Source organism: Nycticebus coucang, chromosome 14 (assembly GCF_027406575.1).
Source record: "Nycticebus coucang isolate mNycCou1 chromosome 14, mNycCou1.pri, whole genome shotgun sequence".
In the NCBI taxonomy this organism is placed as follows: Eukaryota; Metazoa; Chordata; class Mammalia; order Primates; family Lorisidae; genus Nycticebus; species Nycticebus coucang.
Window position 1 is genome coordinate 12,301,373 of NC_069793.1, and position 26,684 is coordinate 12,328,056.

Here is a 26,684-nt window from a genome sequence, read left to right on the forward strand (position 1 = left end):
TTCACTTCAACCTTCACAAAAGAAGTAACTTTGGGGTGGGGTGACGCCTCTGGCTCAAGGAGCGCTGGCCCCATACACGGGAGGAAGTGGGTTCAAGATCGGCCAGGGCAAAAACTGCAACTAAAAAAAAAAAAAGTAACTTTGAAATGACCAATCGCTTTGTTTTCTGTTTTCCCCTCTCCCTCAGCCCTTTTCTATCTCCTCTCTTCAGCTCATCAGAACACTCATTCTATTTTATAGAATGGGGCGTTGCCCTATTCTATAATACAAAATAAAAGCTTATTGAGATATTAAAATTTGTCGCAATTTTGTCTTTTGACAGAGACGAAGGGGTAGCAAGGAGGATGACTTGTCCAAGATCACAGAGCAAACTGGTAATACAGGCAGGACCAGAACAGTTTCTCGGCCCATGTAAGTTTCCCTGCTCGCCACCGGCTTCTCTCAAACGGTAGCAGGAGAAACACCTGCCTCAGAATCACGTGGAACAAACCCGAGGAGCCTGCATTCTAACAAGCTTATTAGGAAAGTCTCGCTCACATAACAGAAAGTTTAAATAACTATGGTCGCCCCGCCCATGGCAGCGTCTTTCTCAAAACAAGTGTCGTCAAATTCCTTTGGCTTTAAAATTCCCACTGCATCTTGGGAAATGTAGTTTGGGCTTTCTTCTTCCTCCGTCCGCCTCGCTTTACGGAAGGAGCCGAATCAATCCGGAAATAGTCGAGCGTTCGTTGGCGGGCCCTTTCCTGCCGTGTTGCATTCTGGGAAAGGGCAGTTTCCGTTAGGTGCTGAAGGCTGAGGCGCGCGACCCGCCGCAGTCCCACGTGAAGCGCTACGCTATCTTCGCTCCGCGGGGCTGCTCCCAGCTCTCCGCGGAAAGTCACGGCAGCAGGTGGGGACCGGAAGTGGCTCGCGGAGATTGAGAAGCTAGTCTCGGAGCCCGGTGCGAGGCGCCCCGGAGCGCGGCGACGGCGCCATGTCCCTGATCTGCTCCAGTGAGTATTGGCTGCGGCCGATCGCGGGTCGCAGGAGGCCGGAGAGCCGAGAGGGAGCGCGTGCGGGCCGTTGCGGCGCTTGGATCCGCGCGGAGTCGAGAATGAGGCGCCCGAGAGGCAGAGCGGCGGCCTGTCAGCACCAGGGTCTTCTCTAGAAGCGCGGGGTGCGTTTGCGCAGCGCTCCGCAGTTTACACGGCGCCTCAGGTTTATTGCCGCAGGGGTTTCTGACGCCAGCCACTTGGGTCTACCCAGTAGAAACAGTTCTGAGCGGAGGGAGCTGGTGCAGCGCAAACACCTCTGATGCTGAAGTCAGGAAACTCGAGGGCTTGTGCAGGGTCAGCCTCCGATTGGCTTTAGGAACTGACGCAAAGCTCTGGGCCTCGCTTTCCCCACCTGCAAAATGAAGAGCGTTGCCCTGAATGTCGTCTGACGTCTCGCTCGGATAATCCGAGCTTTCGCAGTTTGCGAAGGTCACACAGCGAGTTAGAGGCAGAGACAGGGCTGGAAGGAAGGTGTCTGGCTCCCTGCCTCACACTGTGTGACTCATAAAAACAGCGTATATTTATAAAATCCTTACTGCTTTGCGACCTGCTTCCAAGTCTACGATCTCATTTTATCCTCATAAGAATTGCCTAAAGAAGAAATAAAGACACTGGTTTTACAGATGAGGACGTAAGGCTCAGGAAGAGTGAGGCTAAGGATACACATCTAGTAAGTGGCAGAGCTGGATGACGCAGTTAGTTGACTCGGAACTCTGCCCCTGAATCTGTGCTTTTTCTGTGCTTCTGTCTTTCCTTTTGGTCTTTTACTGTCGCATACAGGTGTTTTATCCATATTGTTTCAGTGGATTATTAGTTTCACATCCCTTTTTCTATTCACTTCCTTCTCAGAACCTCTCCATTAATCCAAAGAGGGGAGGGAAGAAAGGGAAAAGATAAACAGAAAAAGGAATCGTTCACATTGAAGAAATTACAATTTGCAAAGGTTTTTCCACACTTATTGTTTCTTTCAGTCTTGAAGAAGCTCTCTTTTATATTCCCAGCACCATACCTCCTCTCACTTGTTGACTCATTTTTTTGATGTTTACTGAGTGCCTCCTGGGCATCTGCCTTGTGCTGGAAGTCAGAGGCCTGCTGTAATCCCTATCCTCAAGGGTGCACAGTCTCGCGAGGCAAGCATGTAAATGATAGCTCTTTTGGGACTGTTGTGCGGCTAGGTTACTCTATGTAAAATGCTTAGCATCACAAAGTAATGTACCATGCAGTTGTACCACGTAAGTGTTTTAAATATTGTAGTGCTTGTTATATTGCTCCTTGGAATGTTCCAAGTTGTACTATCTTTTTATATGCTAATTAGTCGACTATTGGCTGGCCCTCTGATCTTAGTTTAAGATGAGGGGCTGTTTACCTCCAAAGACCAAGGCAGGATTAGAGAGTTGGGACTTAAATCCCTACCCTCACCTCCCCCTCCCCCCCCCACCCATCTGGGGAAGACAGAGGGGCTTATGGTTAAGTTGTTCAACAGTGGCTAGCGTTTTAATCAATCATGCCTTTGTTATTACCCCTTCATAGAAACTATAGTGGGATATACAGAAGTTCCGGGAGGCCGTATGAGGCTCAACACTTCTCTCAAATCTCACCCTATATACATCTCATCTGCATCCTTTCTTTTCTTAATAATAAATTGGTAAATGTAAGTGTTTCCCAGATTTTTGTGAGCCACTAGGAAATTATTGGTCACGGGAACTCTGATTTATTGTCAGTTTTCTCAGAAACATAGGTAAAACTACCTGAGGCTCTAGACTGTCTCTCATTAAGTAGAGTCAGAATTGAATTGGAGGACACTAGATGTCCCTGCTGAATGACTACTTGCTTGATGTGTGGGGAAAAAAAACCCCACATCTGAGGTCACGGATTAGTGTTGTAAGAGTATGAGAGGAAAACTGATTTTATTTTATTCCTATATTCTCAGACTTTATAATTTCTTTGATGAAATTTATCCAGGTGGATTATTACCTAGACTGAAGTGGGTGTCAGGGATTGGAGTGGCTTCATGTGTATCCCCATGTTGTGGAGCAAAATGGATACTCAGCCATTTTTGTTCAAAAATGAGATGGACAGGGATTATTGACCGCTATTCAGTAGGTTCTGGTACACAGTAGTTGTTAATAATTATTGTTGACTATCTGACTGTCAGGAGAGATGAATGGAGAAGTTAGTTATGTGCTGGAAAACATTCTTGCTTGGTGTCATATGTCTTGCTTCCTATTAATTGAGTGTGAGGATGCCTGGTCTTGTTGGGCTAATAGCAGGTGAGGAATCCTGAATGCCCAAGATTCCCTTTTACCCTGAGCTCACTGCCTGCCTTTTCTCTACAGTCTCCAATGAAGTGCCAGAACACCCATGTGTATCCCCTGTCTCTAATCATGTCTATGAGCGGCGGCTCATCGAGAAGTACATTGCAGAGAATGGTACAGACCCCATCAACAACCAGCCTCTCTCTGAGGAGCAGCTCATTGACATCAAAGGTGCCACTGTGACCTTAGTCTAGGGCAGGGGTTTTCAACCTTTTTTTATCTCATAGCACACTTGAACCTGTAGTTAAATTTCTGCGGGTCTTCTAGTTAAACTTCCACAACACACTTAAATTACGCTGATCAAAAAAAAAAGTAAAAAAAAAAGAATATATTTACAGTGCTTTGAACTTCTATGAAAATAATGTAATTAATGATCCTTAAAAATTTGGGAGGCACACCTATGATCCTTTCACAGTATACAGGTTAAAAATCACTGGTGTAGGGGTGGCGCCTGTGGCTCAGTGAGTAGGGCGCCGGCCCCATATACCGAGGGTGGCGGGTTCAAACCCAGCCCTGGCTGAACAGCCAAAATATAGCCGGGCGTTGTGGCAGGTGACTGTATTCCCAGCTGCTCGGGAGGCTAAGGCAGGAGAATTGCGAAAGCCCAAGAGCTGGAGGTTGCTGTGAGAACTGTGACATCATGGCACTCTACCAAGGGTGGTAAAGTGAGACTCTGTCTCTACAAAAAAAAAAACAAAAAACTGGTGTAGGGCCATCTTTGCTTGGAGCTTGAGGGGATGGGAGGTGGTGCCAGTGCATTGGAGGAGGAGATACTGGTCTGTTAATGGCTAAGGGGAAAACAGGTATGGTGGGAGTCTTCTGGGTTACAGTTCTTCATGCCTAGTTTCCCTCTCTTGGCAGTTGCTCACCCAATCCGGCCCAAGCCTCCCTCAGCCACTAGTATCCCGGCCATTCTGAAAGCTTTGCAGGATGAATGGGTGAGTTCCCAGGGAGAGAATCAGGCACTGTCTTCCTCACTTGAAGAGAACACATCACTAGACAAGGACTTGAGGGTGGGAAGGGTGGAGCATTACTTAGAGTATGAACAGTGGCATTGGGGACTGGTTTTATTCATCACTGTATCCCCAGCACTGAGAGCAGCACCTGGTACATGGTAGGTACTCTAGAAACATGAATGGATGAATGAATACATCTTGCAGGACTGTCTGGCACAGTGGCTAGCACAGTGAGGCCAATCAATAAATACTAGCAGGTTGTATTGAGTACATAGGATTCTTGCTTCTCTATTCTTTTGACGCTTTATTAAGACTAATGTGTTCCACTTCCATCCAGGTTAATACAAAAGATGTAAAGGAGCAGTGTTACTGTTCCATTTTAGAGAGGGAATGGCATGACATCTGTGATTTGCTGGTAAATTAGAGAAGACAGGGATGGGAAAGAGCTGGCTCCTACTTGTGCTGTGTGCCCCAAGAGTCTGGCCTGGGTAGGAGCTCAGGAGTGTATGTGGCATGTTCAGAGTCACTCTGATGTTGCTTGAGTCTAGGCTGCTCCTTGAGGGCCAGCTCTACTGGGTGCTCCCTGCATCCCCTCCCCCACCTCACAATGACATTTCCCTCTCCCAGGATGCCGTCATGCTTCACAGCTTCACTCTGCGCCAGCAGCTGCAGACAACCCGCCAAGAGCTGTCTCACGCTCTGTACCAGCATGATGCTGCCTGCCGTGTCATTGCCCGTCTGACCAAGGAAGTCACTGCTGCCCGAGAAGGTACAGCCTCTCCCCTGCCATCCCTCACTCTGGGCTGGTCATGCTTTGTAATATTTCATTTCTGACATTATCTTTTCTCTCAGCTCTGGCCACCCTGAAACCACAGGCTGGTCTCATTGTGCCGCAGGCAGTGCCAAGCTCCCAGCCGAGTGTTGTGGTGAGTGTATCCCCTGACCCCCTCTTGCCAGTAGCTCATTTGTGTGCAGTGGCCCATGGAGCTCTCTTTATGTGTCTTTCTTTGGTCTTCTGTGCCTCTCACTCTACCTTTCTTTTCTTTTTTTGAGACAGAGTTTCATTATGTTGTCCTCCGTAGAGTGGCATGGTGTTACAGCTCACAAGCATCATCAAACTCTTTTTTTTTTTTTTTTTTTTTTTGCATTTTTTGGCCGGGATTGGGTTTGAACCCACCACCTCCAGCATATGGGGCTGGCGCCTTAATCCTTTGAGCCATAGGTGCTGCCCCACCAACATCAAACTCTTGGGCTTAAGTGATTCTCTTGCCTCCCAATTAGCTGGGACTACAGGCGCCCGCCACAACACCCAGCTACTTTTTGGTTGTAGTTGTCATTGTTGTTTGGCAGGCCTGGGCTGGGTTTGAAACCGCCAGCTCCAGTGTATGTTGCTGGCACCCTAGCCACTGAGTTACAAGCCTTACTTTTCTTTTTTTTAGCCCTTCTTATATTGTGTCCCACCCCCAAAAGGTGTGTCACACACTGTGACCCTCCCCACCTCTCTCCCTCCTTCCCTCTCTCTGTTCTCTCCTTTCCCTCACCCCCTACTGTGTACTAGATTATTAATTGTCCTCATATCAGAATTGAGTACGTAAGATTCTTGCTTCTCTATTCTTTTAATGCTTTACTAAGACTAATGTGTTCCACTTCCATCCAGGTTAATACAAACGATGTAAAGCATCTCAACCTGTGGGTTGCGACCCACAGGAACTGTATTAAAGGGCTGCAGCATTAGGAAGGTTGAGAACCACTGATGTAAAGTCTCTATCTTTTTTAATGGCTGAATAGTATTCCATGGTATACATATACCACAGCTTGTTAATCCATTCCTGGGTGGGCATTTAGTCTGTTTCCACATTTTGGTGATTGTAAATTGAGCTGCGATAAACAGTCTAGTACAAATGTCTTTATGGTAAAAGGATTTTTTTTTTCTTCTGGGTAGATGCCCAATAATGGGATTGCAGGATCAAATGGGAAGTCTAGTTTGAGTTCTTTGAGGTTTCTCCATACTTTTCAAAAAGGTTGTATTAGTTTGCAGTCCCACCAGCAGTTGTAAAAGTGTTCCCTTCTCTCCACATCCACACCAGCATCTGCAGTTTTGAGATTTTGTGATGTGGGTCATTGTCACTGGGGTTAGATGATATCTCAGGGTGGTTTTGATTTGCATTTCTCTAATAATTAGGAATGATCATGTTTTCATATGTTTATTAGCCATTTGTCTGTCTACTTTAGAGAAGGGTCTAATCATCTCTCTAGCCCAGTGATATAATGATGTAAGTTATTGTTGGCTCTTTTCATGTGGATTAATTTGAGTTCTCTGTAGATCCTAGTTATCAAGCTTTTGTCTGATTCAAAATACATAAATATCCTTTCTCATTGTATAGGTTGTCTATTTGCTTTGGTGGTTGTCTCCTTTGCTATACAGAAGCTTTTCAGTTTAATTAAGTCCCATTTGTTTATTTTTGTTTCAATTGCCATGCAAGTCTTCATAAAGTCCCTATGCCAATATCTTCAAGTGTTTTTCCCATGCTTTCTTGGAGGATTTTTATTGTTTCATGCCTTAAATTTAGGTCTTTTATCCATCTTGAATCAATTTTTGTGAGTGGAGAAAGGTGTTGGTCCAGTTTCAGTCTTTACCATGTGGGTATCCAGTTCTCCCAGCACCCTTAGTTGAATAGGGATTGGTTTATCAGAGATTAGGTAGCTATATGATATTAGTTTCATCTACTGGTTTTCTATTTGGTTCCAAATGTTTATGTCTGTTTTTGTACCAATACCATGCTGTTTTGATCACTATGGCTTTATAGTACAGCCTAAAGTCTGCTAGGCTGAAGCCCCTGGCTTTGTTTTCATTACTAAGAATAGCCTTAGCTATATGAGGTTTTTTCTGGTTCCATACAAAACGAAGAATTGTTTTTTCCGAGTCTTGAAAGTATGATATTGGTATTTTAATAGGGATGGCATTGAATCTGTAGATTGCTTTGGAAAGTATACACATTTTATCAACATTGATTCTTCCAGCCACGAGCATGGTATGTTCTTCCATTTGTTAATATCTTCTGCTATTTCTTTTCTTAGGGTTTTGTAATTTTCTTTCTTTTTTTTTTTTTAGAGGCAGTTTCACTTTGTCACCCTCGGTGGAGTGCTGTTGTGTCACAGCTCACAACAACCTCCAGCTCTTGGGCTTAGGTGATTCTCTTGCCTCAGCCTCCCGAGTAGCTGGGACTACAGGCGCCTGCCACAATGCCTGGCTATTTTTTTGTTGCAGTTTGGCTGGGGCCAGGTTTGAACTCACCACCCTCCGTATATGGGGCTGGGGCCCTACTCACTGAGCCACAGGCACTGCCCTTTAATTTTCTTTATAGAGGTCCTTCACCTCTTTTATTAGGTATATTCCTAGGTATTTTATTTTCTTTGAAGCTACTGTGAAGGGGATTAATTAGTTTCTCGTCTTGGCTGTTATTGGCATATAAAAAGGCTACTGACTTACGGACATTGATTTTGTATCCTGAGATATTACTGTATTTATTGATCACTTCCAGGAGTCTTGGGGTTGAGTCTTTGGGGTTCTCTAAGTATAAGATCATATCATCAGCAAAGAGGGAGAGTTTGACCTCCTCTGCTCGCATTTGGATGCTCTTTATTTCCTTCTCTTGCCTGATTATATTGACTAGAACTTCCAGCACTATGTTGAATAATTGTAGTGATAGAGGACAACCTGGCGTGATTCCAGTTCTAAATGGAAAAGCTTTCAGTTGTACTCCATTCAGTAAAATACTAGCTGTGTCACCCTTACGTTTGTTTTTTTCAGGGTGCTGGCGAGCCAATGGATTTGGGCGAGCTGGTGGGAATGACTCCCGAAATTATCCAGAAGGTAAGAAAAGTCCTGCTTTCACTTAGGAATGCTGATGGGCTCAGATTGCACTATCTGCCTCGAGTCCATTGTGACTAAAAATCCCATACATTTGGGGGTAGAGTGTAGTGGTGAAGAGCAGGGACTCTGGAACTAGACTGACTAGGTTTGTATTTTGATGCCACTGCTATATGATTGTGGCTTATTTAGCTAACTCTTCTCTGTCTCATTTCCCTTGCTTCTAAACTGAGACTATAATAGTACCTACTTTAGAGGTTTGTGGGAATTTAGAAGATTTAATTACTGGTAAGTGTGATGCTTAGGTCTTATTTGGGTTCTTTGCAGATATTAAACTACCATATTATAAGTTTCTGTGCCTTTTTCCTTTGGGGGAGACAGGACAGGAATTATCATCTTCATTTTACAGATGAAAGAAATACCTCCTAAGAGGCAGAACTGGACTCCTGATTCCAAGTCCAGTGCTCTGTTTTGTACATGGAATCTTCGTTTGTGGGGCTTGGTGGTATCTTTCTAAGAAGTTCAGATTGTCAGCATGGATCTGAGCTCTTGATCTATGGGAGTGCTACAGACCTCATTCAGGTCCTTGCTCTGTTGTTATCACCTCTTTGACCTTGGGCAAGTGACTTGGCTTCTGTGAGGCTGTTTCCTTAGTTGTACAATAAGGTCTTCAACATCTACCTGGAAAGCTGGGATGAAAGTAAAAGAGGTAATGCATGTAAGCCTTTAGCATAGAAGTTGTCAGGTAGCAAGTTGATCATGTTTACAAAAGTACAGGTGTGACCAGCATCCAATGTGCCATTGTCCTGGCAAGATAATTTGTCTCATATTTTGCCTGTTCCTTCCTAGCTTCAAGACAAGGCCACTGTGCTAACCACGGAGCGTAAGAAGGTGAGTCTTCTGGAGCCAGCAAAGGCAGCTGGCCTGGTAGGAGGCAGTTGACCCCTTAAGAGAAAGAGGGGTGGCTGAATCTTGTATTCATTACTGCTTTTCTTGGCCATAATTCATTTTCTCAGCGAGGAAAGACTGTGCCTGAGGAGTTGGTGAAGCCAGAAGAGCTCAGCAAATACCGGCAGGTGGCATCCCACGTGGTGAGTGGCTGGGTTCCCGATAACTTGGAGTCAGGCCTTCTCCTGCTATTTCTGGGGTGTGGCCAGCCAGCATGGAGAGTAGTAAGTGGAAAACTGTCTAGGCCCTCAGCCCTGTTTGTCACCTGGGCTCATTACTTGTTTGGGCTCCTCTCTTGCTCAACTCTTGGTCTCAGTAATTTAGAAGGGAATTATCATATCTAGGCAGAAAGCCGAGGGGGATGGATAAGTAATAGAAGTAACTCTTACTATTCTTAGGGGACGGGTGACTAGGGATGGCAGTGGGGTTGTTGTATGGCTTTGTGGCCTGCTGAGATCTGGCTGTGACAGGGTTTGATGTGGCTCTCTCTGCAAAGGGGTTGCACAGTGCCAGCATTCCTGGGATCCTTGCCCTGGACCTCTGTCCCTCCGACACCAACAAGATCCTCACTGGTGAGAGTCTGGGTCTGGCCCAGCAGACTAAAGGGGGGGAGGGACAGCAGGGAAAAATGCATGCTCCTTGTCCTCTTTTTATGGACCTGGGGACAAAAGTCCTTTCTTCAACAAAAGTGCCTGGGTAGACCTGGCTCATTTTTTAATCTTATTTCTGTCCTCTCCAGGTGGGGCGGATAAAAATGTTGTTGTCTTTGACAAGAGTTCTGAGCAAATCCTGGCCACCCTCAAAGGCCATACCAAGAAGGTCACCAGTGTGGTGTTTCATCCTTCCCAGGTAAAGAGTTCTCTCCACTACCTCTGGTCCTTCTTCCTTGAGCCCCATTTCCCTGAAACGGTGGTTCCTGAACCATCCTCCACTCCCCTTCATTCTCCCTGGTGACGCAGGGGTGAGAAAGAGCTCTGACTCCTGAGAGTGGGCCTTGGGAGGGCCTCTGTTTGGAGTCATGGGGATTGCCTTCTAAAGCAGGGATCTTCAGACCTGGAAGGGTGGAATGGGAAAGGAAATGGATAGTTTGACGTATTTATGGAAATATATTAGAGAAAGAAAAAAAAAATTTACCCTGTTTATAATACAAACTACAGAAAACAAAACTTAACATAATCTTGACTTACAAATATATGAGGAAGAAAATACAGGGTGGCCATCAAGATCATGTGCAATTTACTATGTTAAATTAATTTAAATTGCACATGGACTTTATGGACACCCTGTGTGTCAGTTTCCTGTGATTCTTAAGGATAGAGGTGGTAAAAACTTGGGGAGGGACACTTTTGAGTATTAAAAGTGGCGTGAGTTACAGATAGAGAGAACTTCTGGTTTATTGAGTAAAGATAATTCATGAGACCAGAATAATTATATTATGAGATTTGGGACTACAGGACTGTAGTTAGATTAGTGCTTCCCAGACAGTCAGCCTTTCCCTTGACTTAGACCTTGAGAAATGAGAAGTAAAAGAATAATGATAAATTGTTCATAAAACTAAGTTTATTCACGTTAAAAGCTTTGCTTTCCTGTTTACTTAGTGTTAATAGTTATGTCTCTTGTGAAATCATGTTGAGAAGAGGTGATAGTTGTTTTTTACCTTGTGACTTCTAATGTGTTAATTACCCCAAATAATTGGTTAGTGACACTGTATGTTCTCTATCTGCTCCATCCAAGTCTTTCAGAAATTTAACTTGCTCCTGAAATTCCTAAGTGTGGGATGCACTGAAATATGATCTCACAGCCCCTTCCAGTCCCAGTGCTCCTCAGACCTGTGCCATCCAATACGTAGTCAGTAGCTACGTATGGCTATTTAAATTTCAGTTAAAAGAAAATACATTTCCTCCATTCCAGTACCCACATTTCTCCTTTCAGTTAAGTTGCTTTCTGTTGCAGTTACCCTTCTTACCACTAGATGGCAAGGCCTCTGCAAGGCTTGATGAGTTACCGTTGTTATTTTAATAGCATTTACCATTGACCCTCTCAGACATTGTTGGATGGACAAGTGATACCAGGAAGGACAGGGCTAAAAAGAGAAGTAGTTGTGGCCACCCTGGTTCCTTTCGTAAGATGGTTGTTGTCTACCTCTCTTTTCTGTCTCTGATCCTCCTCATCTTTGCTTTCCTTTTAGGACCTGGTGTTTTCTGCCTCCCCAGATGCCACTATCAGGATTTGGTCAGTCCCGAACGCCTCTTGTGTACAGGTTGTTCGGGCCCATGAGAGTGCTGTGACAGGCCTCAGCCTCCATGCCACTGGTGACTATCTCCTGAGCTCCTCTGATGACCAGGTGTGGTCCCAGCCAGGGCCCTGAAGAGGCCTGCTGGTTCCCCAGTTTAAACACCCTGGGAGGGAGGCGCCTGTGGCTCACAGGAGTAGGGCATCGGCCCCATATGCTGGAGGTGGCGGGTTCAAATCCAGCCCCGGTCAAAAAAAAGAAAAAAAAAAAAAAAGATAAACACCTTGGGAGGAGGAAACATCTTACCAACCCCAGCCAGTTCCTCAGAGCTTTGAAGGAGAATGTTTTCTTTCTGATGTTTTTTCTGCTGGGAGGTGCTAGTTTTGCTAGGGTTTGCTGACTTGGTGTCTCTGCCTTCCTGAAGGACCACGTGGGGGCTACTTTCTCACTGGTTTTGTCTTTTTCCTTTCTAGTACTGGGCTTTCTCTGACATCCAGACAGGGCGTGTACTCACCAAGGTGACAGATGAGACTTCTGGCTGCTGTAAGTTGCCTCAGAAGTATTAGACTCTTTATTTGCTGCTTATCATTTATTTTTGTCTTATATAGTCCTTTGTTCATTTTTTCTTCTAAATGTACTTTTTTTTTTGTGACAGAGTCTCACTCTTTTGCCCTGGGTAGATGCTATGGCATCATCGTAACTCACAGCAAATTCAAACTCATGGGCTCAAGCAATCCTCTTGCTTCAGCCTCCTGAACAGCTGAGACTACAGTACCCACCATCACACCCAACTAGTTTTTCTGTTGTTGGTAGAGACAGGGTCTCACTCTTGCTTAGGCTGGTCTTGAACTCCTGAGCTCAAGCAATCCACCTGCCTTGGCCTCCCAGAGTGCTAGGATTACAGGCATAGTCAGTGTACCCAGCCTCTAAATGCACACTTAACCACCAGCTCTTGCTTAGTGCTGGGTGTAGTAAGTAATGTAAAGAACAAGAAACCTACCTTTGTTCCTCTTAGTGTCTCCCCGTGGGCTCTGACCACAGGTCTGTCTCCTCTACAGCTCTCACCTGTGCGCAGTTCCATCCCGATGGACTCATCTTTGGAACAGGGACCATGGACTCTCAGATCAAGATCTGGGACTTGAAGGTAGGACACGGAAGGCCTTTGTCTGAGGCCCAAGGTTGGAGGGGGTGCATGCTCTTGTGAAGATTTGTGAAGATGTAGTGCTGATTAGGTGCTTATGGCACTTAGCCCTAGGGTGTCCAAAGGTGGAGTGATAGGGACTCTTATCACTATCAGGCGTGATGTGACAGGGGTGGTCTGGGAGGGGGGGGCCTGGTTATTCCTGCTGGCTGAAAGACAGGATATCTCAGAAGTTTGGAAAGCCCCATTTTCTTCTCATGATCAGTGGGTGATGTATTTTACTACTCGCCTCCCCACAACCGTAGGAGCGCACCAATGTGGCTAACTTCCCTGGCCACTCAGGCCCCATCACCAGCATTGCCTTTTCCGAGAATGGCTACTACCTGGCTACAGCAGCTGATGACTCCTCAGTCAAGCTCTGGGATCTGCGCAAGCTTAAGAACTTTAAGACATTGCAGCTGGATAACAACTTTGAGGTGTGCCCCCCACCCCCAGCTCTCACTGTTGCATCTTTTCATTTGTTGATTATTTATTGAATTAATCAAAATTCTTTTTATCGCAAGTTGCCCTATAGTTTCTGTTCCCCATGTGTAACTTTCTCTCTTTCTGATGCTGGCAGGTGAAGTCACTGATCTTTGATCAGAGTGGTACCTACCTGGCCCTTGGGGGCACAGATGTCCAGATCTACATCTGCAAACAGTGGACAGAGATTCTTCACTTTACAGGTAGAGGCTGGCCCTGGGTTCCTGAGGTTTCTTCATGCCAGGCCCCAAGGGAAGCCTTACTGGCTTAGGGATCTGTAGGGCTTGTATGAGTTTGCCTAGGCAGCTTTTATCGCTACCTGCAGCAGTAGAGCATAGTGGCTAAGGAAGTGGTCTCAGATTTAGACTGTGTAGTGTAAATGTTAGCTGTAGCTCTGCCACTTCCAGGCATTGTGGCATTGGGCAAGTTACTGCAGGGGAAGGAAAACATTCTCTCTACTCTCTGAAAGTTTGATAATTAAGTCTATGAAATAAACTGACAATAAATAGATAAACGAGCCATTTTAACTACATGCATATGTACATACAAAATGTGAGGCTTGAAAAAGGTCAGATGATTGAAGCTTATATAGTCATTTGCCACTTAACTGTAGGGATACATTCTGAAAAATGCATCCTTAGACAGTTTGGTCATGCGAACATCATAGTGTACATACACAAACCTGGATGGTACAGCCTACTACACGTTATGTCCTATGGCCTATTGCTTCTGGGCTGCAAATCTGTACAACGTGGTACTGTACCGAGTACTATAGGCAGCTTTAACATAACAGTAAGATCTGTGTATCTAAACATATAAAAGATAAATAGGGCCAGTGCGGTGGTTTATACCTGTAGCTTGTACTGTGGGAACCCAAGGTGGAGGATTGCTTGAGGTCAGGAATTTGAGACCAGCCTGAGCAGGAATAAGGCCCCATCTCTACTAAAAACAGAAAAATGAGCTGGGTGTGGTAGTGTACCCCCATAGTCCCAGCTACTTGGGAGACTGAGGCAGGAAGATTACTTGAGCCTAGGAGTTTGAGGTTGCAGTAAGCTCTGATAACACCACTGTACTCTAGCCAGGGCAGCAGAAAAAAAAAAAAAGATAAATGATACACCTATATAGGTCCTACCATGAATGGAGCTTATAGGACTGGAAGTTGTTCTGGGGGAGCAGTGAGTGAGTGCTGACTCTGGGGGAGTCAGTGAGTGAGTGAGTGGTGAGCAAGTATGAAGTCCTAGGACATCACTGTACAGTATTGTAGACTTTATAAACACTATATAGTTAGGCTACATTATTTATAAAAATATTTTTCTTAAAAAATTGACCTTAGCTTACTGTAACCCTTTTTTACTTTATAAACTTCAGGGTTTTTATAAATATTTTTGACTCTTATAACATTTAGCTTAAAACACACATTGTACAGCTCTACCAAAGTGTTTTCTTTGTTTATATCCTTATTGGATAAGCTTTTTTCTGTTTTCAAAATTATTTCTTTCTTTTAACTTCTTAAATTTTTAAAAAAAAATTGAAATACAAATGCACACATTAGCCCAGGCCTGCATATGACCAGGATCATCAATACACTATCTTCTGCCTCCCTCTATTTTGTCCCATCGGGAGGTCTTCAAATGGCTCATGGAGCTGTCATCTCCTGTGATAACAGTACCTTCTGGAATACCTCATAAAGCTCTCCCTGAGGCTGTTTTACAGTTAACCTTTTCTTTGAGACTTTGGAGACTGAGACTCACTCTTTGTCACTCTAAGTGCAGTGGCCTCATCATAGTTCACAGCAACTTCAAACTCCTGGGCTCAAATGATGCTCCTGAGTAGTTGGGACTGCAGGCATGCACCACCATGCCAGGCTAATTTTTCTATTTTTTGTAGAGACAAGTGTCTTGATCTTGCTCAGACTGGTCTTAAACTCCCGAGCTCAAGCAATCCTGCCTTGAGCTCTCAGAATGCTACCCTGTTTCCCTGAAAATAAGACATCCTCTGAAAATAAGACCTACTTACAGGAAAGATATGACGTCCCCTGAAAATAAGACCTAGCACATCTTTGGGAGCACACCTTAAAATAAGACACTGTCTTATTTTCGGGGAAACAGGGTAGGATTATAGGCAAGAGCTACCACTCCCGAGCAACTTTTTTTTAAGTAGAAGGAATGAAAGGTCTAGTATGGTAAATGCAGGCATGCTTTGTTTTGTATGTTCCTCTTCGTTGCATTTCACAGATACTGGGTTTTTCACAAATTGATAGTTCTTGACAACCTGGTGTTGAACAAGTTTTATCAGCACCATTTTTCCTACAGCGTATGCTCACTTCATGTCTCTGTCACATTTTGATAATTTTCTCACAATATTTCAAACTTTTTCATGGTTATTATATAAATTATAGTGATTTTGTGATCAGTGATCTTTGATGTTAATATTGTTAATTTTGGGCTGCCACAAACTGTGCCTATGTAAGACAGAACTTAATTGATACGTGTATGTGTTCTGACTGCTCCATCAGCTGGACTGGTCCCTGTCTTTCTCCTTCTTTGTGGGCCTCCCTATTCCCTGAGACGTAGCAGTATTGAAATTAGGCCTTTCAGTGTTCAAGTAAAAGGAAGAATCCCATGTCTTTTACTTTAAATCAAAAGCCAGAGATGATTAAACTCCTCACTAGCATGTGAGGAAGACATGTTGAAAGCCAAGATAGCCTTAAAGGCTGCCTCTTAGGCCAGTTAACTAAGTTGTAAATGCAAAGGGAAAAAAAAATTTTTATTTTATTTTATTTTATTTTATTTTTTTGAGACAGAGTCTCACTCTGTCACCCTCGGTAGAGTACTATGGCGTCATAACTCACAGCAACCTCAAACTCCTGGGCTTAAGCAATTGTCTTGCCTTAGCCTCCCAAGTAGTTGGGACTACAGGCGCCTGCCACAATGTCCAGCTATTTTTTTTCTTTTTTGGCCGGGGCTGGGTTTGAACCGCCACCTCCGGCATATGGGACCGGCGCCCTACCCGCTGAGCCACAGGCGCTGCCCAGTGTCCAGCTATTTTTAGAGACGAAGTCTTACTCTGGTTCAGGCTGGTCTTGAACTCCTCCGTTGAAGCAATCCACCCACTTTAGCCTCCCAGAGTGCTGAGATTATAGGCATGAGCCACTGCGCCTGGCCAGAAGGAAAAAATCTTGACATTAAAAGTGCTACTCCATTGAACAAATGAATAATTAGAAAGCAAAACAGCCTTATTACTGATAGAAAATTTATTGGTCTGGATAGATCAGACTATTCACAATATTCTTCATTAGGCCAAATCCTAATCCAGAGCAAGACCGTTTGCCACATTGTGAAGGCTGAGACAATGAGGACGCTGCAGAAAGAAAGTTAGAAGCTAGCAGAGCTTGGTTCATGAGGTTTAAGAAAAGATGCCATCTCCGTAACATGAAAGTTCAGAGTGAACAGCAAGTGTTGACATAGAAGCTGCAGCAGGTTATTCAGAAGATCTAGCAAAGATCACTGGGAAGGTGTCCACACTATACGGATTGTCAGTGTAGATGAAACAGGCTTCTGTTGGAAGAAGATGCCATGTAGGACTTTAGCAGGAAAAGTCAGTGCCTGGCTTTAAAGCTTGAAGGGACACGCTTAGTCTCTTGTTAGGGGCTAATGCTACTGGTGACTTCTCAATTGAAGTCAAAGCTTGTTTACCATGCTGAAAATCCTGGGACCTTTAAGAGTTATATTAAGTCTACTCTGCCCATGCCCTATAAATGGAACAACAAAGTCTGGATGACATGTTTACAACATGGCTTACTGAGTATTTTATTACAAGCCCACTGTTGAGACCAGTTGTCCAGGAAAAACATATTCCTTTCAAAATATTACTGTTCATTGAAAATGTACCTAGTCTTATGGAAGAGCTCTGTATAGTGGAGGTATACAAAGAGATTAAATGTTGTTTTCATGCTTGCTAACATAATATCCAGTCTGTAACCTGTGGATCAAGGAACAATCTGAACTTGAAAGTCTTTTTTTCTTTTTTTTTTTTTCTTGAGGCAGAGTCTCAAGTTGTCTCCCTGGGTAGAGTGCCATGGCATCATAGCTCATAGCAACCTCCAACTCAGGCTCAAGCGATCCTCTTGCCTCAGTTTTTCTATTTTTAGTAGAGACCCTTTTGCTCCGGTGGTCTTGAACTCATGAGCTCAAGCAATCAACCCACCTTAGCATCCTAGAGTGCAAGGATTACAAGTGTGAGCCACCGTGCCTGGCTAACTTGAAAATCTTAATACTTAAAAAAATACCTTTTATAAAGCTATGACTGGTATAGATGGTGGTTCCTCTGATATATCCAGGCAAAGTAAATTGAACATCTGGAAAGGATTCACCATCCTTTCTTCCCTAGTAAGAACCTTCCTAACTCATGGGATGAGGTCAAAATATCAACATTTAAAAAGAGTTTGAAAAAAGTTGATTCGCGCCTGTAGTCCCAGCTACTCGGGAGGCTGAGGCAAGAGACTCACTTAAGCCCAGGAGTTGGAGGTTGCTGTGAGCTGTGTGAGGCCACGGCACTCTACCGAGGGCCATAAAGTGAGACCCTGTCTCTACAAAAAAAAAAAAGAAAAAAATTGATTCCAACCCTCCTGGATGACTTTGGAGGGGTTCTAGGCAATAGAGGAAGTAACTGCAAGAAATAGTAAAAAAAAAAAAAATGGCAAGAAAATGAGAATTAGAAATGGAGCCTCACCTTGGGACTGAATTGCTGCAATTTCATGATACAACTTTAGCAAACGAAGAGTTACTTCTTAGGGATGAGCAAAGATAGTTTCTTGAAATGGAATCTACACCTGGTGAAGAGGCTGTTGAAATGACAACAAAGAATTTAGAATATTACATAAACTCAATTGATAAAGCAGCAATAGAGTTTGAGAGGATTGGTTCCAATTTCGAAAGTCTACTGTAGGTAAAAAGGTTTTCAGATAACATCCATTCCATGATACAGAGAAGTCTTTTATGAAAGGAAAAGTCAATGTGGCAAACATCATTGTTGTCTTATTTTAAGAAATTGAGACAGCAACCCCGGCCTTCAGCAGCCAGTGTCCTGCTCAGTTAGCAGCCGTCAGTATTAAGGCCAGACCCTCCAGTAGCAAAAAGATAGACTTGATGAAGGTGCAGATGATCATTAGCATTTTTTAGCAATAAAATATTTTTAAAGTATATACATTGCCTTTTTATACATAATGATAATGTATACTTGACAGACTATAGTATAGTGTAGTCTATTAAACATAACTTTTATATGAACTGGTAAACAACAAAATGTGTGACTTTATTGTGGTGGTCTGGAACTAAACCTGCAGTATCTCTGAGGTATGCCTACACATAAACCAGTAACATAGCCATTTATGATTATCGAATGTTAAATTGTATATTGCGCATAATTGTATATCCTGTACTTTTTATATGACTGACAGCGAAGGTTTGTTTATACCTGCATCACCTGTGAGGAGTGCATTCTATCATGATGTGATAGCCGTGATGTCAGTAGGTGACAGGAATTTTTCAGCTCCATTGTAACCTTATGGCTCCCTGTTGTATATATGGTCCACCATTGAGTGAAACGTCATTATGTGGCACATGACTATATAGCATCCTGAGCTATAGAAAGGAATAGGGTTCTGGGGCTTCTAGCTGGTGACAAGGATACAAGTTATGGTGGTTGCAGGGAGGAAATACACTCATAAGTCTGAGAGTAGTAAAATCTGTCTTGGAGACAAACTGTCTCAGAATAGGTGATAGTCTGTGACAAACACTGGACATGGTGTCCAACCTATAGTCTCCTTTCTTGTGATAGCAGTTAGTTCTCCCTAGTTGGTGAGACTCCCAGGGAAGGGATTTGTGACAGTTGTATTCCTTAGTCAGATAAGAAAAACAGGGGTGAGAGACCCTGCTTGGTTCTTCTTTATATCAAAGTACTCAGCCTGCCAAAGTGCTATACTTTGGAATATTATTTTCTGATACCCAACATAACCTGTCTGGAGCCTCAGAAAAATAGGAATAATAGTACATGCTCAGCAGGCTTTTGTGACGTTTAAATGAAAATCTACACAGATGCTCCTCTCCTTATGATGGGGTTATGTCCTGATATACACATTTTAAGTTGAAACTGCACTCAATACCTCATAATCCCAATGTAATATAAAAATATCTTAAGATGACCCATCAAGTCCAGATGCTCCTCAACCTATCACAGGGCTACATCATGACAAAACCATGATAAGATGGAATTATTTTAAGTTGAACTATCATTAAGTCAGGTGCCATCTTGTATACAGGCAGGTTACAGCACTGTCTGGCATGCAGTAGGATTTGCTATTGTTCTTACTCCGTCTGTGCTTTAGTCCCTTCTGGGAGTAGAGCAGTGAATAAGACACACACAGTCTCAGCACTGATGGAATTTATAGTCAAGTTAGAAGAGGACATACAGAATAATTTCACAGATAATTATTCAATTGCAGTTTTAATTGCTAGATTAGAAAAGTATGAGATGGGTGACACCTGTGGCTCAGTAGGTAGGGTGCCAGCCCCATAAACTGAGGGAGACAGGTTTGAACCTGGCCCCGGCCAGCTAAAATAGCAATGAGAATTGCAACAAAAAAATAGCTGGGCGTTGTGGTGGGCGCCTGTAGTCCCAGCTACTTGGGAGGCTGAGGCAAGAGAATCGCTTAAGCCCAAGAGTTGGAGGTTGCTATGAACTGTGATGCCACGGCACTCTGCTGAGGGCAACAAAGTGAGACTCTGTCTCAAAAAAAAAAAAAAGTATGAGATGCTGAGCCAGCAATAACAGAGTTTCTGACTTTTTGAGACAGTTTTACTCTGTTTTCTAGGCTAGAGTGCTGTGGGGTCAGCCTTGTTAATAACAGCCTCAAACTCCAGGGCTCAAATGATCCTTGTTCCTTAGCTTCCGAGTAGCTTAGACTACAGGCACCCGCCACAATGCCTGGCTAGTTTTTCTATTTTTAGGAGAGACAATGATCCTTGTTCCTTAGCTTTCCAAGTAGCTGAGACTACAGGCACCCACCACAACGCCTGGCTAGTTTTTCTATTTTTAGGAGAGACGGGGGTCTCACTTTTGCTTAGGCTGGTGTCAGAACTGAGAACTGAGCTCAACTGATCCTCCTGCCTTGGCTTCCCAGATGGCTAGGATTACAGGTGTTAGCCACTGCACCCAGCCCGGTTTTTGACTTTTTTTTTTTTTTTTGTAGAGACAGAGTCTCACTGTACCGCCCTCAGGTAGAGTGCCGTGGCGTCACACGGCTCACAGCAACCTCTAACTCTTGGGCTTACGCGATTCTCTTGCCTCAGCCTCCCGAGCAGCTGGGACTACAGGCGCCCACCACAACGCCCAGCTATTTTTTTGTTGCAGTTTGGCTGGGGCTGGGTTTGAACCCGCCACCCTCGGCATATGGGGCCGGCGCCCTGCTCACTGAGCCACAGGTGCCGCCCCTGGTTTTTGACTTTTTTTAATAGTCGTGTGGCCCTGGCTACATGACCTTTCCTTTCAGAACTTTAACTCCTTCATCTTTAATATGGGGATGTTGACCTTGAAGAGTGTGACAGCTACTGATGTGGAGGTGACATGTATGATAACAGGGGACCTGATGCTCACTTAAGAATGAGTGGGAGCTGCTGCAGTCTTTGCTGATGAAATTCATATCCTCCTCAGGTTGTGGGCTGGATATAAGATTTCTTGTGTGTGCCATATTTTCCTGAGCCCTGCTCAGTGTGTCTGTGTTTAGAAGTGTCAGTTGTAACTAGATGGCCCACTGCTTTTAACCTTACACTGGACCTGGTGATTTGATTTGGAGCTGAGTTAGGCCTGGTGGCAGGCTGGAAGCATAGTGCAGGCTTTTTAGTAAGGAGCTGGTTGAACTCCAGCTGTGGAGTAGGTAGGTGTGCTCCTACATCTAGTTTGTCCTGATCATGAATTTCTTTTTTTTTTTTTTTTTAAATTTAGAAATATTTATTTTGTGGGTTTTAAAAACACTCTTAAAACAATCAAGATCGGCACTTTTCTTGACTGATTATGAATTTCTTGACTCCCACGAAGAGTGTTCCCCAGCCCTGACCCAGCCCTGCCTTGTGTTAGGGGCCCAAGTGCCCTGGAGTTGGAATCTTATGAGCTAGAACAAGCTAACTGAATATTCCAGTTATAAGCAAGAAGTTAGAACTAAATGTATATCAACAAGCTAACTGAATATTCCAGTTATAAGCAAGAAGTTAGAACTAAATGTATATCAACAAGCTGAACACTCAAGATGTTTCCCCTAACTGAATCACAGTTGCCCAGACAGCTTAGGTGAGAATGAGGATGGACACCGCTTTATTCTTTTATCCACCAATGAAAAATGGAGTACCCAGACTGTGGGAGGCATGGGAGACACATGGCCAGTGGGTCAGACTGGAATCCTGCCCTGGAGAGTGCACAGTGTGGGGAGGACTGGTTGTGTTGGGAGCTTTGTTATTAGCAGTCATCATTCAGACTAAAGAGGAAAAGCTTTCTGACAGTTGCCTCTTGTCTTTCTCCTCAGAGCATAGTGGCCTGACAACCGGGGTGGCCTTTGGACACCACGCCAAGTTCATCGCTTCAACAGGCATGGACAGGAGCCTCAAGTTCTACAGCCTGTAGACCCAGTTTCTTTCCACATAAGCTGGGCCTCATCTCAGTAGAGGGGTAGCACTTGGGGTGGGTGGAGAGTGCAGGGGGTTGGGCAGTGTTTATGGGTGGGACATTCACATCATTTCACTCTGGTCTGGGTGGTGGCCTGAGAGCCATGGCAGCATGGACTACCCTCATCCGTGCTCCTCTAGGCCCCACAGGAACAGCTGTGGAGGAAGAACTGTCACTCTCTGAAGGCCCAGGGTTGGAGCCCAGGACCTCTCCCCTCATACCATTTGTTGAATCAACAATGTGGTGGTGGCTATTCTGCACCCACTTTGTTTTAGTTTCTATGAGACGGGAGAGGCTGAGCCACGGGAACTGTGAAGGGGATGGGCAGGAGAGTTTGCAGGATTTTGTAAGCAGTGATCTAGTTTCATTAAAAAAAGAAAACAATAAATATAACCACCTCCCTGTGTCTGTCTGTACCTGGAACACCTGAGCAGGGGAGGTCAAGGAAGGGCACACACAGGAAAGGTCTTCTAGGAAGCCCATTGTTCCTTTCCTTGCATGTATCTCTTACTTTTTTTTAAAGTTGCATAGCAGAAATAAAAATAAATCTATAAGCCATTTGTCAGAAGAAATATTCCATGTCCCTGCAGGCCTTGATCTTGTGTTCTAGGGACTTGGCCTCTCATACAAACCTGGAAGGGAGGGAGATGTAGGGAAGATTAGCCAGATCTTGCTGGTGAGGAAGTGAGCAGTAAGGATTTACTTAGTTGTAGGTCATAGAGAACCTGTCTCTTCATGGCTTAAATCAAAAAGATTTCACTGACTGGCAGTTGAAAAGTAGAGGTAGAGCTTTTTCTAGGAGAGAGCCAGTGAGCAATAAACAAGGTCAGATAAGCAGTGTGCCTGGTGGGGAATTACAGGGTCCCATGGCTTCTTTAGATTGGGAGATCAGGAAAGGGCCAGAAATGGTGATGTCAAAGCTGAAGGTAGAAGGATAGGGACCTAAAAGGGGAGGGAAGAAGGCACCAAGGCTGGAGTGAGCAAAGTGTGAAGGAACAGGAAGTCACCGGGACAACCTGCGAGGGGAGTATGGTGGCCCAGGGAGGTCCTTAGTACCCTCAGGAGCACATCCCAGGGGAATGCTAGCGCTGGTAGCCTGCTTGGAGTGGGTTTGAAAGGGTGTGAAGTGAGGAAGTGGGAGTCAGTGATATTAGATGAGAAAATGTGCTGGAAGGGGGAGCTAAGAACTGGGTTGTTAACCTGGAGGGGGCTCTGGGGGCAAAGTATAGTAGTCAGTTTTGGTATAACAGATCTCCGCTCATGTTTTGTGGGGCCAGTGTTCTGTGAGGAGGTTAAGTGTGGGTGTGCCATGTCTCTTTGAGGAATGCTCACTAGCTAGTAAAAGTTCTGCAAAGTCTCACAGTAAAGAAACCATTTAACTTTTAATTTAGCTCCATCAAATATTTCATGATTAATCTATTGGTAGTTCATGGTACTACCTGTTTGTACATGCCAAAGTTTCAGCTGTTTGTAAATAGTGCTCCAGTGAACCTGCTGGAGCACATAGCCTCTTATTTGGGTTAGTACTCAGGAGTGACTGCAAGAGTGGAATGGCGGGGCAGCGTTTGGAACACTTCAAGGCAGGACAGACTTAAAAAGGAGTTAGGACAACTGCTGAGTGAAAGATGGGCTGGTAACAGCTATGGTTTGCAGATGGTAGAGCAGTGTCACTTGAGGGGGAAGAGAGGAGGGCATGGTGTCAGGACATCCTGGAGCTAGTACCGCATTAAAGCTGTCTAATGGTTTCTGGTGTTGGATGTTAACGTGCATCCTTAAGATCTGCTCAGAGTGATTACTCTCATCCCCAGTTCTGAACCAGTTCTGAACCACTGCCCTAGAAGAACTGGGACTTGGTGCTGTCCTGGCTTGTGGGAGCCTAATGTTTTGGTCATAAAGCTCTGAACACATCATGTCTGTCCCTCCATCTGTCCACTGATAACCAACAGAAGCGCTGTGCGCCAGACACCAGCTTATATTTGTTCTTTTAAAACAACCTTGTGCTTGGCTGTCCAGCAGCTGAGCAGCTTCTTATTCCCTGTACACTGCGTGGGGCTTCATGCCTCTTCCTGTTTGATATGGGGCAGAAGGTGGGAGTAAAGACTCAAACCAGATTCCCTGGCTTTGAACCCTGGCTTAGTACTGCAGGCCCTTGGGAAGATTTATTTAGCTTAATTTCTTCATCCGTAAGGTGGGATTTTGTATGTATTAGGGATATTGCAAGGATTAAGCAAACATGACAAGTGCTTAGGACAGGGACTGCACGTGATAAATGCCATATATTAGGATATAAATAGCTACTGCTATTGTTATTACTACTGTACTGTTTCTCTTTCCTCCAGGAAGCTTTCTCTAGCACCCATTCTCTGCACAGGTGAGTGGCCTCACTCTGAGCCCATGATTCATGCCTCTGGAGGGTGTTTGTGCATTTGTCTTTCTTAACTAGATTTTAATCTCCTCAAGGGCAAGACCATGTATTCATTGCTGTCATTCATCTTTTCACCTGATGTCACACTGCCTTTGAGCAGCAGATTGAGAGATTCAACTGTGGGGCTTAGTCCAAAGCTCAGGCCATGCCTGTCTCTATCCATGATGTGTGAAGCAGGGGGGTTGACAGATTGTTAGTTACTTCAGCTAATGTGGTTGGAGAGCTTCAGATTTTGCCTCAGCTGCCTTGTAGGTGAACCTTTGGAAGTAGGTTGTGGTTGGGGGTTGGTGGGTTCTAAAGGGGTTGCTTTTTTTGGCCCCTTATCATCAGGCTAGCAAGTTCTTTCTTTTTTGTTAGAGTCTCACTTTGTCGCCCTTGGTAGAGTGCCATTGCTTCATAGCTCACAGTAACCTCAAATTCTTGGGCTTAAGTGATTCTCTTGCCTCAGTCTCCCAAGTAGCTGGGACCACAGGTGCCTGGCACAACGCCTGGCTATTTTTAGAGACAGGGTCTCACTATTGCTCAGGCTGGTCTCCAACCTGTGAGCTCAGGGCAATCCACCCGCCTTGGCCTCCCAGAGTGCTAGGATTATAGACGTGAGCCACCACCCCCTGCTAGCGAGTTCTTATTTAGGGTTCAGAAACAGCCAGTAGTCCTAGGTGTCCAAAGGGAAATCAGTCTATCTGACAGTGTGTGGAATTAGTGCTTAGGGCACCCTACCTGTACCTTGGATCACCTTGAGCCCTTTGGTGATCAAACCCTGTGTCCCTCCACAGTTGAAGGTGATGGGGTGTCTACATTGTCATAGACGTTGGAGCACTAACCAAAGATGTCACCTGGGGGCACTGTAGGGACACCAGTGTCCCCAATAGCACTGGCAGGACAACAGAGCTCCTGGTACCACAGCATGACCTTGCCAGACAGGAGGAGGAATCCCTCGGCTTCAGGCCACCTGTTAAGTTGTAGAACTGGGATTTTAAGCCATCTGGCTTCGGAGACAAGCTGATGACTCCATTGCCTGCTGGAATAGGCACGGCCATCTGATGACCCACTCCGTGGCTTCCTGGGAATGCAGTGTCCCTGTCAGGTGCAGATTCTGGAGCCAGAAGCTTGGATTTGAATCCCTGTTCTGCAGCTTGCTATGATGTGTGCCTTTATGTCTTAGTTTCTGCATCTGAAAAATGAGTTCCTGGGGCTGCTTCACAGGACTCTAGACAGTTAAGTGAGCAGATGTGTAGAGAGCACTCAGAGGCACTCACAAATGTAGGCTACTCTATATTTTCCCTATTTCTGTCTGCACTGACACCCATGACACTGCTGGGGGCCATGGTGGTCCTTGACATTTGACACCTGGGTAGAAAGCTTTGGTGTGGCTCTATCTTTTCCTTTCTTAAATCTGACATTAAAACTCTGGTGACGCAAACTGGCTGGATCATAATCCAGGCAGGGAGGTGGGCATACACAGAAGAATGCAGCTGTGGCACTGGCCTTCTGATAGAGGTGCCAACACGGAGGACAGGGGGTGCAGCTGTTTAGAAATTCGAGTGAATCGGGGAGGTGCCATGACTGAATTTTGAAGAAGTAGAAGTCTGCTAGGAAATGAGTGGGGATTGCCAGTGCAAGCAGAGGTGCTGGCAGCTCTGCTCCCTGCAGCAGTAAGGAGAGGTGAGAAAGCAGCTGGAGGGGAGCAGAAGAGGCGGGAGAAGGAGGGTGGCAAAGTGGGGAGAGGCCCAGCAGATTGTAGTGAGGCAGGGAGGTTGCTGATCTCAGCAGCGGAAAGGCTAAGATCTCACTTATACGTTGTGAAAATTTGGAGCAGATTTTTAACCTTTTTTTTTTTTTTTTTAAGATAGTCTCACTTTGTCACCCCTGGTAGAATGTCCTGGCATCATTATCTCACAGCAACCTCTAACTCTTGGGCTCAAGCAATTCTCTTGCCTCAGCCTCCGGAGTAGCTAGGACTACAGGCGCCTGCCACAACGCCTGGCTATTTTTAGAGATGGGGGGGGGGGCGTCTCACTCTGGCTCAGGCTGGTCTCAAACTCGTGAGCTCAGGTGATCCACCCACCTCAGCCTCCCAAAGTGCTGGGATTACAGGCGTGAGCCACTGTGCCCAGGTCTAACCAAATTTTAAAAGTTTTCTAAGGTGAATTATTCATCCCAAACCATCTAAAACACCTCTATAGTTTAAAGAATAATAAGCGTCCTTGTGTCTATTAGCCAGCTAAAGAAGGCATTAGGCCTTAGTGTATTCTTCGTGAAGCATCCTTCTTGCCCCTGCAGAGAAAACCACTGCCCTAAAATTGGTACTGATCATCCCTTTGCTTTTTAAATAATGTTACTACCATATTGGTTTCTTTTTCTTTTCTTTCTTTTTTTTTTTTTGAGATAGAGTCTCACTTTGTTACCCTTGGTAGAGTGCTGTGGCATCATTGCTCACAGCAACCTCAAACTCTTGGGTTCAAGTGATCCCTTGGCTCAGCCTCCCAAGTAGCTGGGACTATAAGCGCCCGCCACACCACCT

General features: G+C 44.8%; 1 protein-coding gene and 1 long non-coding RNA gene across 2 annotated transcripts; one reads left to right on the forward strand and one right to left on the reverse strand.

The window, feature by feature from the left end:
- The first annotated feature begins 755 nt into the window (after positions 1-755).
- Positions 756-22,123, forward strand: PRPF19 (pre-mRNA processing factor 19). The gene is made up of 16 exons (XM_053560476.1): positions 756-992; positions 3,371-3,520; positions 4,211-4,287; positions 4,933-5,074; positions 5,158-5,231; positions 8,117-8,179; positions 9,026-9,067; positions 9,193-9,267; positions 9,621-9,696; positions 9,864-9,973; positions 11,313-11,468; positions 11,831-11,900; positions 12,416-12,501; positions 12,804-12,974; positions 13,118-13,223; positions 21,596-22,123. The coding sequence occupies exons 1-16, from the start codon at positions 974-976 to the stop codon at positions 21,691-21,693; spliced, it is 1,515 nt and encodes a 504-aa protein (XP_053416451.1). The 5' UTR covers positions 756-973; the 3' UTR covers positions 21,694-22,123.
- Positions 16,065-21,589, reverse strand: LOC128564741 (uncharacterized). Its single transcript, XR_008374151.1, has 3 exons — positions 21,236-21,589; positions 17,644-21,179; positions 16,065-17,485 (listed from the first exon to the last, which is right to left on the reverse strand). It is a non-coding gene; the product is annotated as an uncharacterized LOC128564741 (long non-coding RNA).
- Positions 22,124-26,684: the final 4,561 nt, after the last annotated feature.

What these genes read in the sequence shown, in the direction of transcription:
- PRPF19 (XM_053560476.1), top strand. An exon ending in GGCAGGTGGCATCCCACGTG is followed by an intron (nt 9,268 to 9,620) that starts GTGAGTGGCTGG and finishes CTCTCTGCAAAG; the next exon opens with GGGTTGCACAGTGCCAGCAT. An exon ending in AGAGATTCTTCACTTTACAG is followed by an intron (nt 13,224 to 21,595) that starts GTAGAGGCTGGC and finishes CTTTCTCCTCAG; the next exon opens with AGCATAGTGGCCTGACAACC.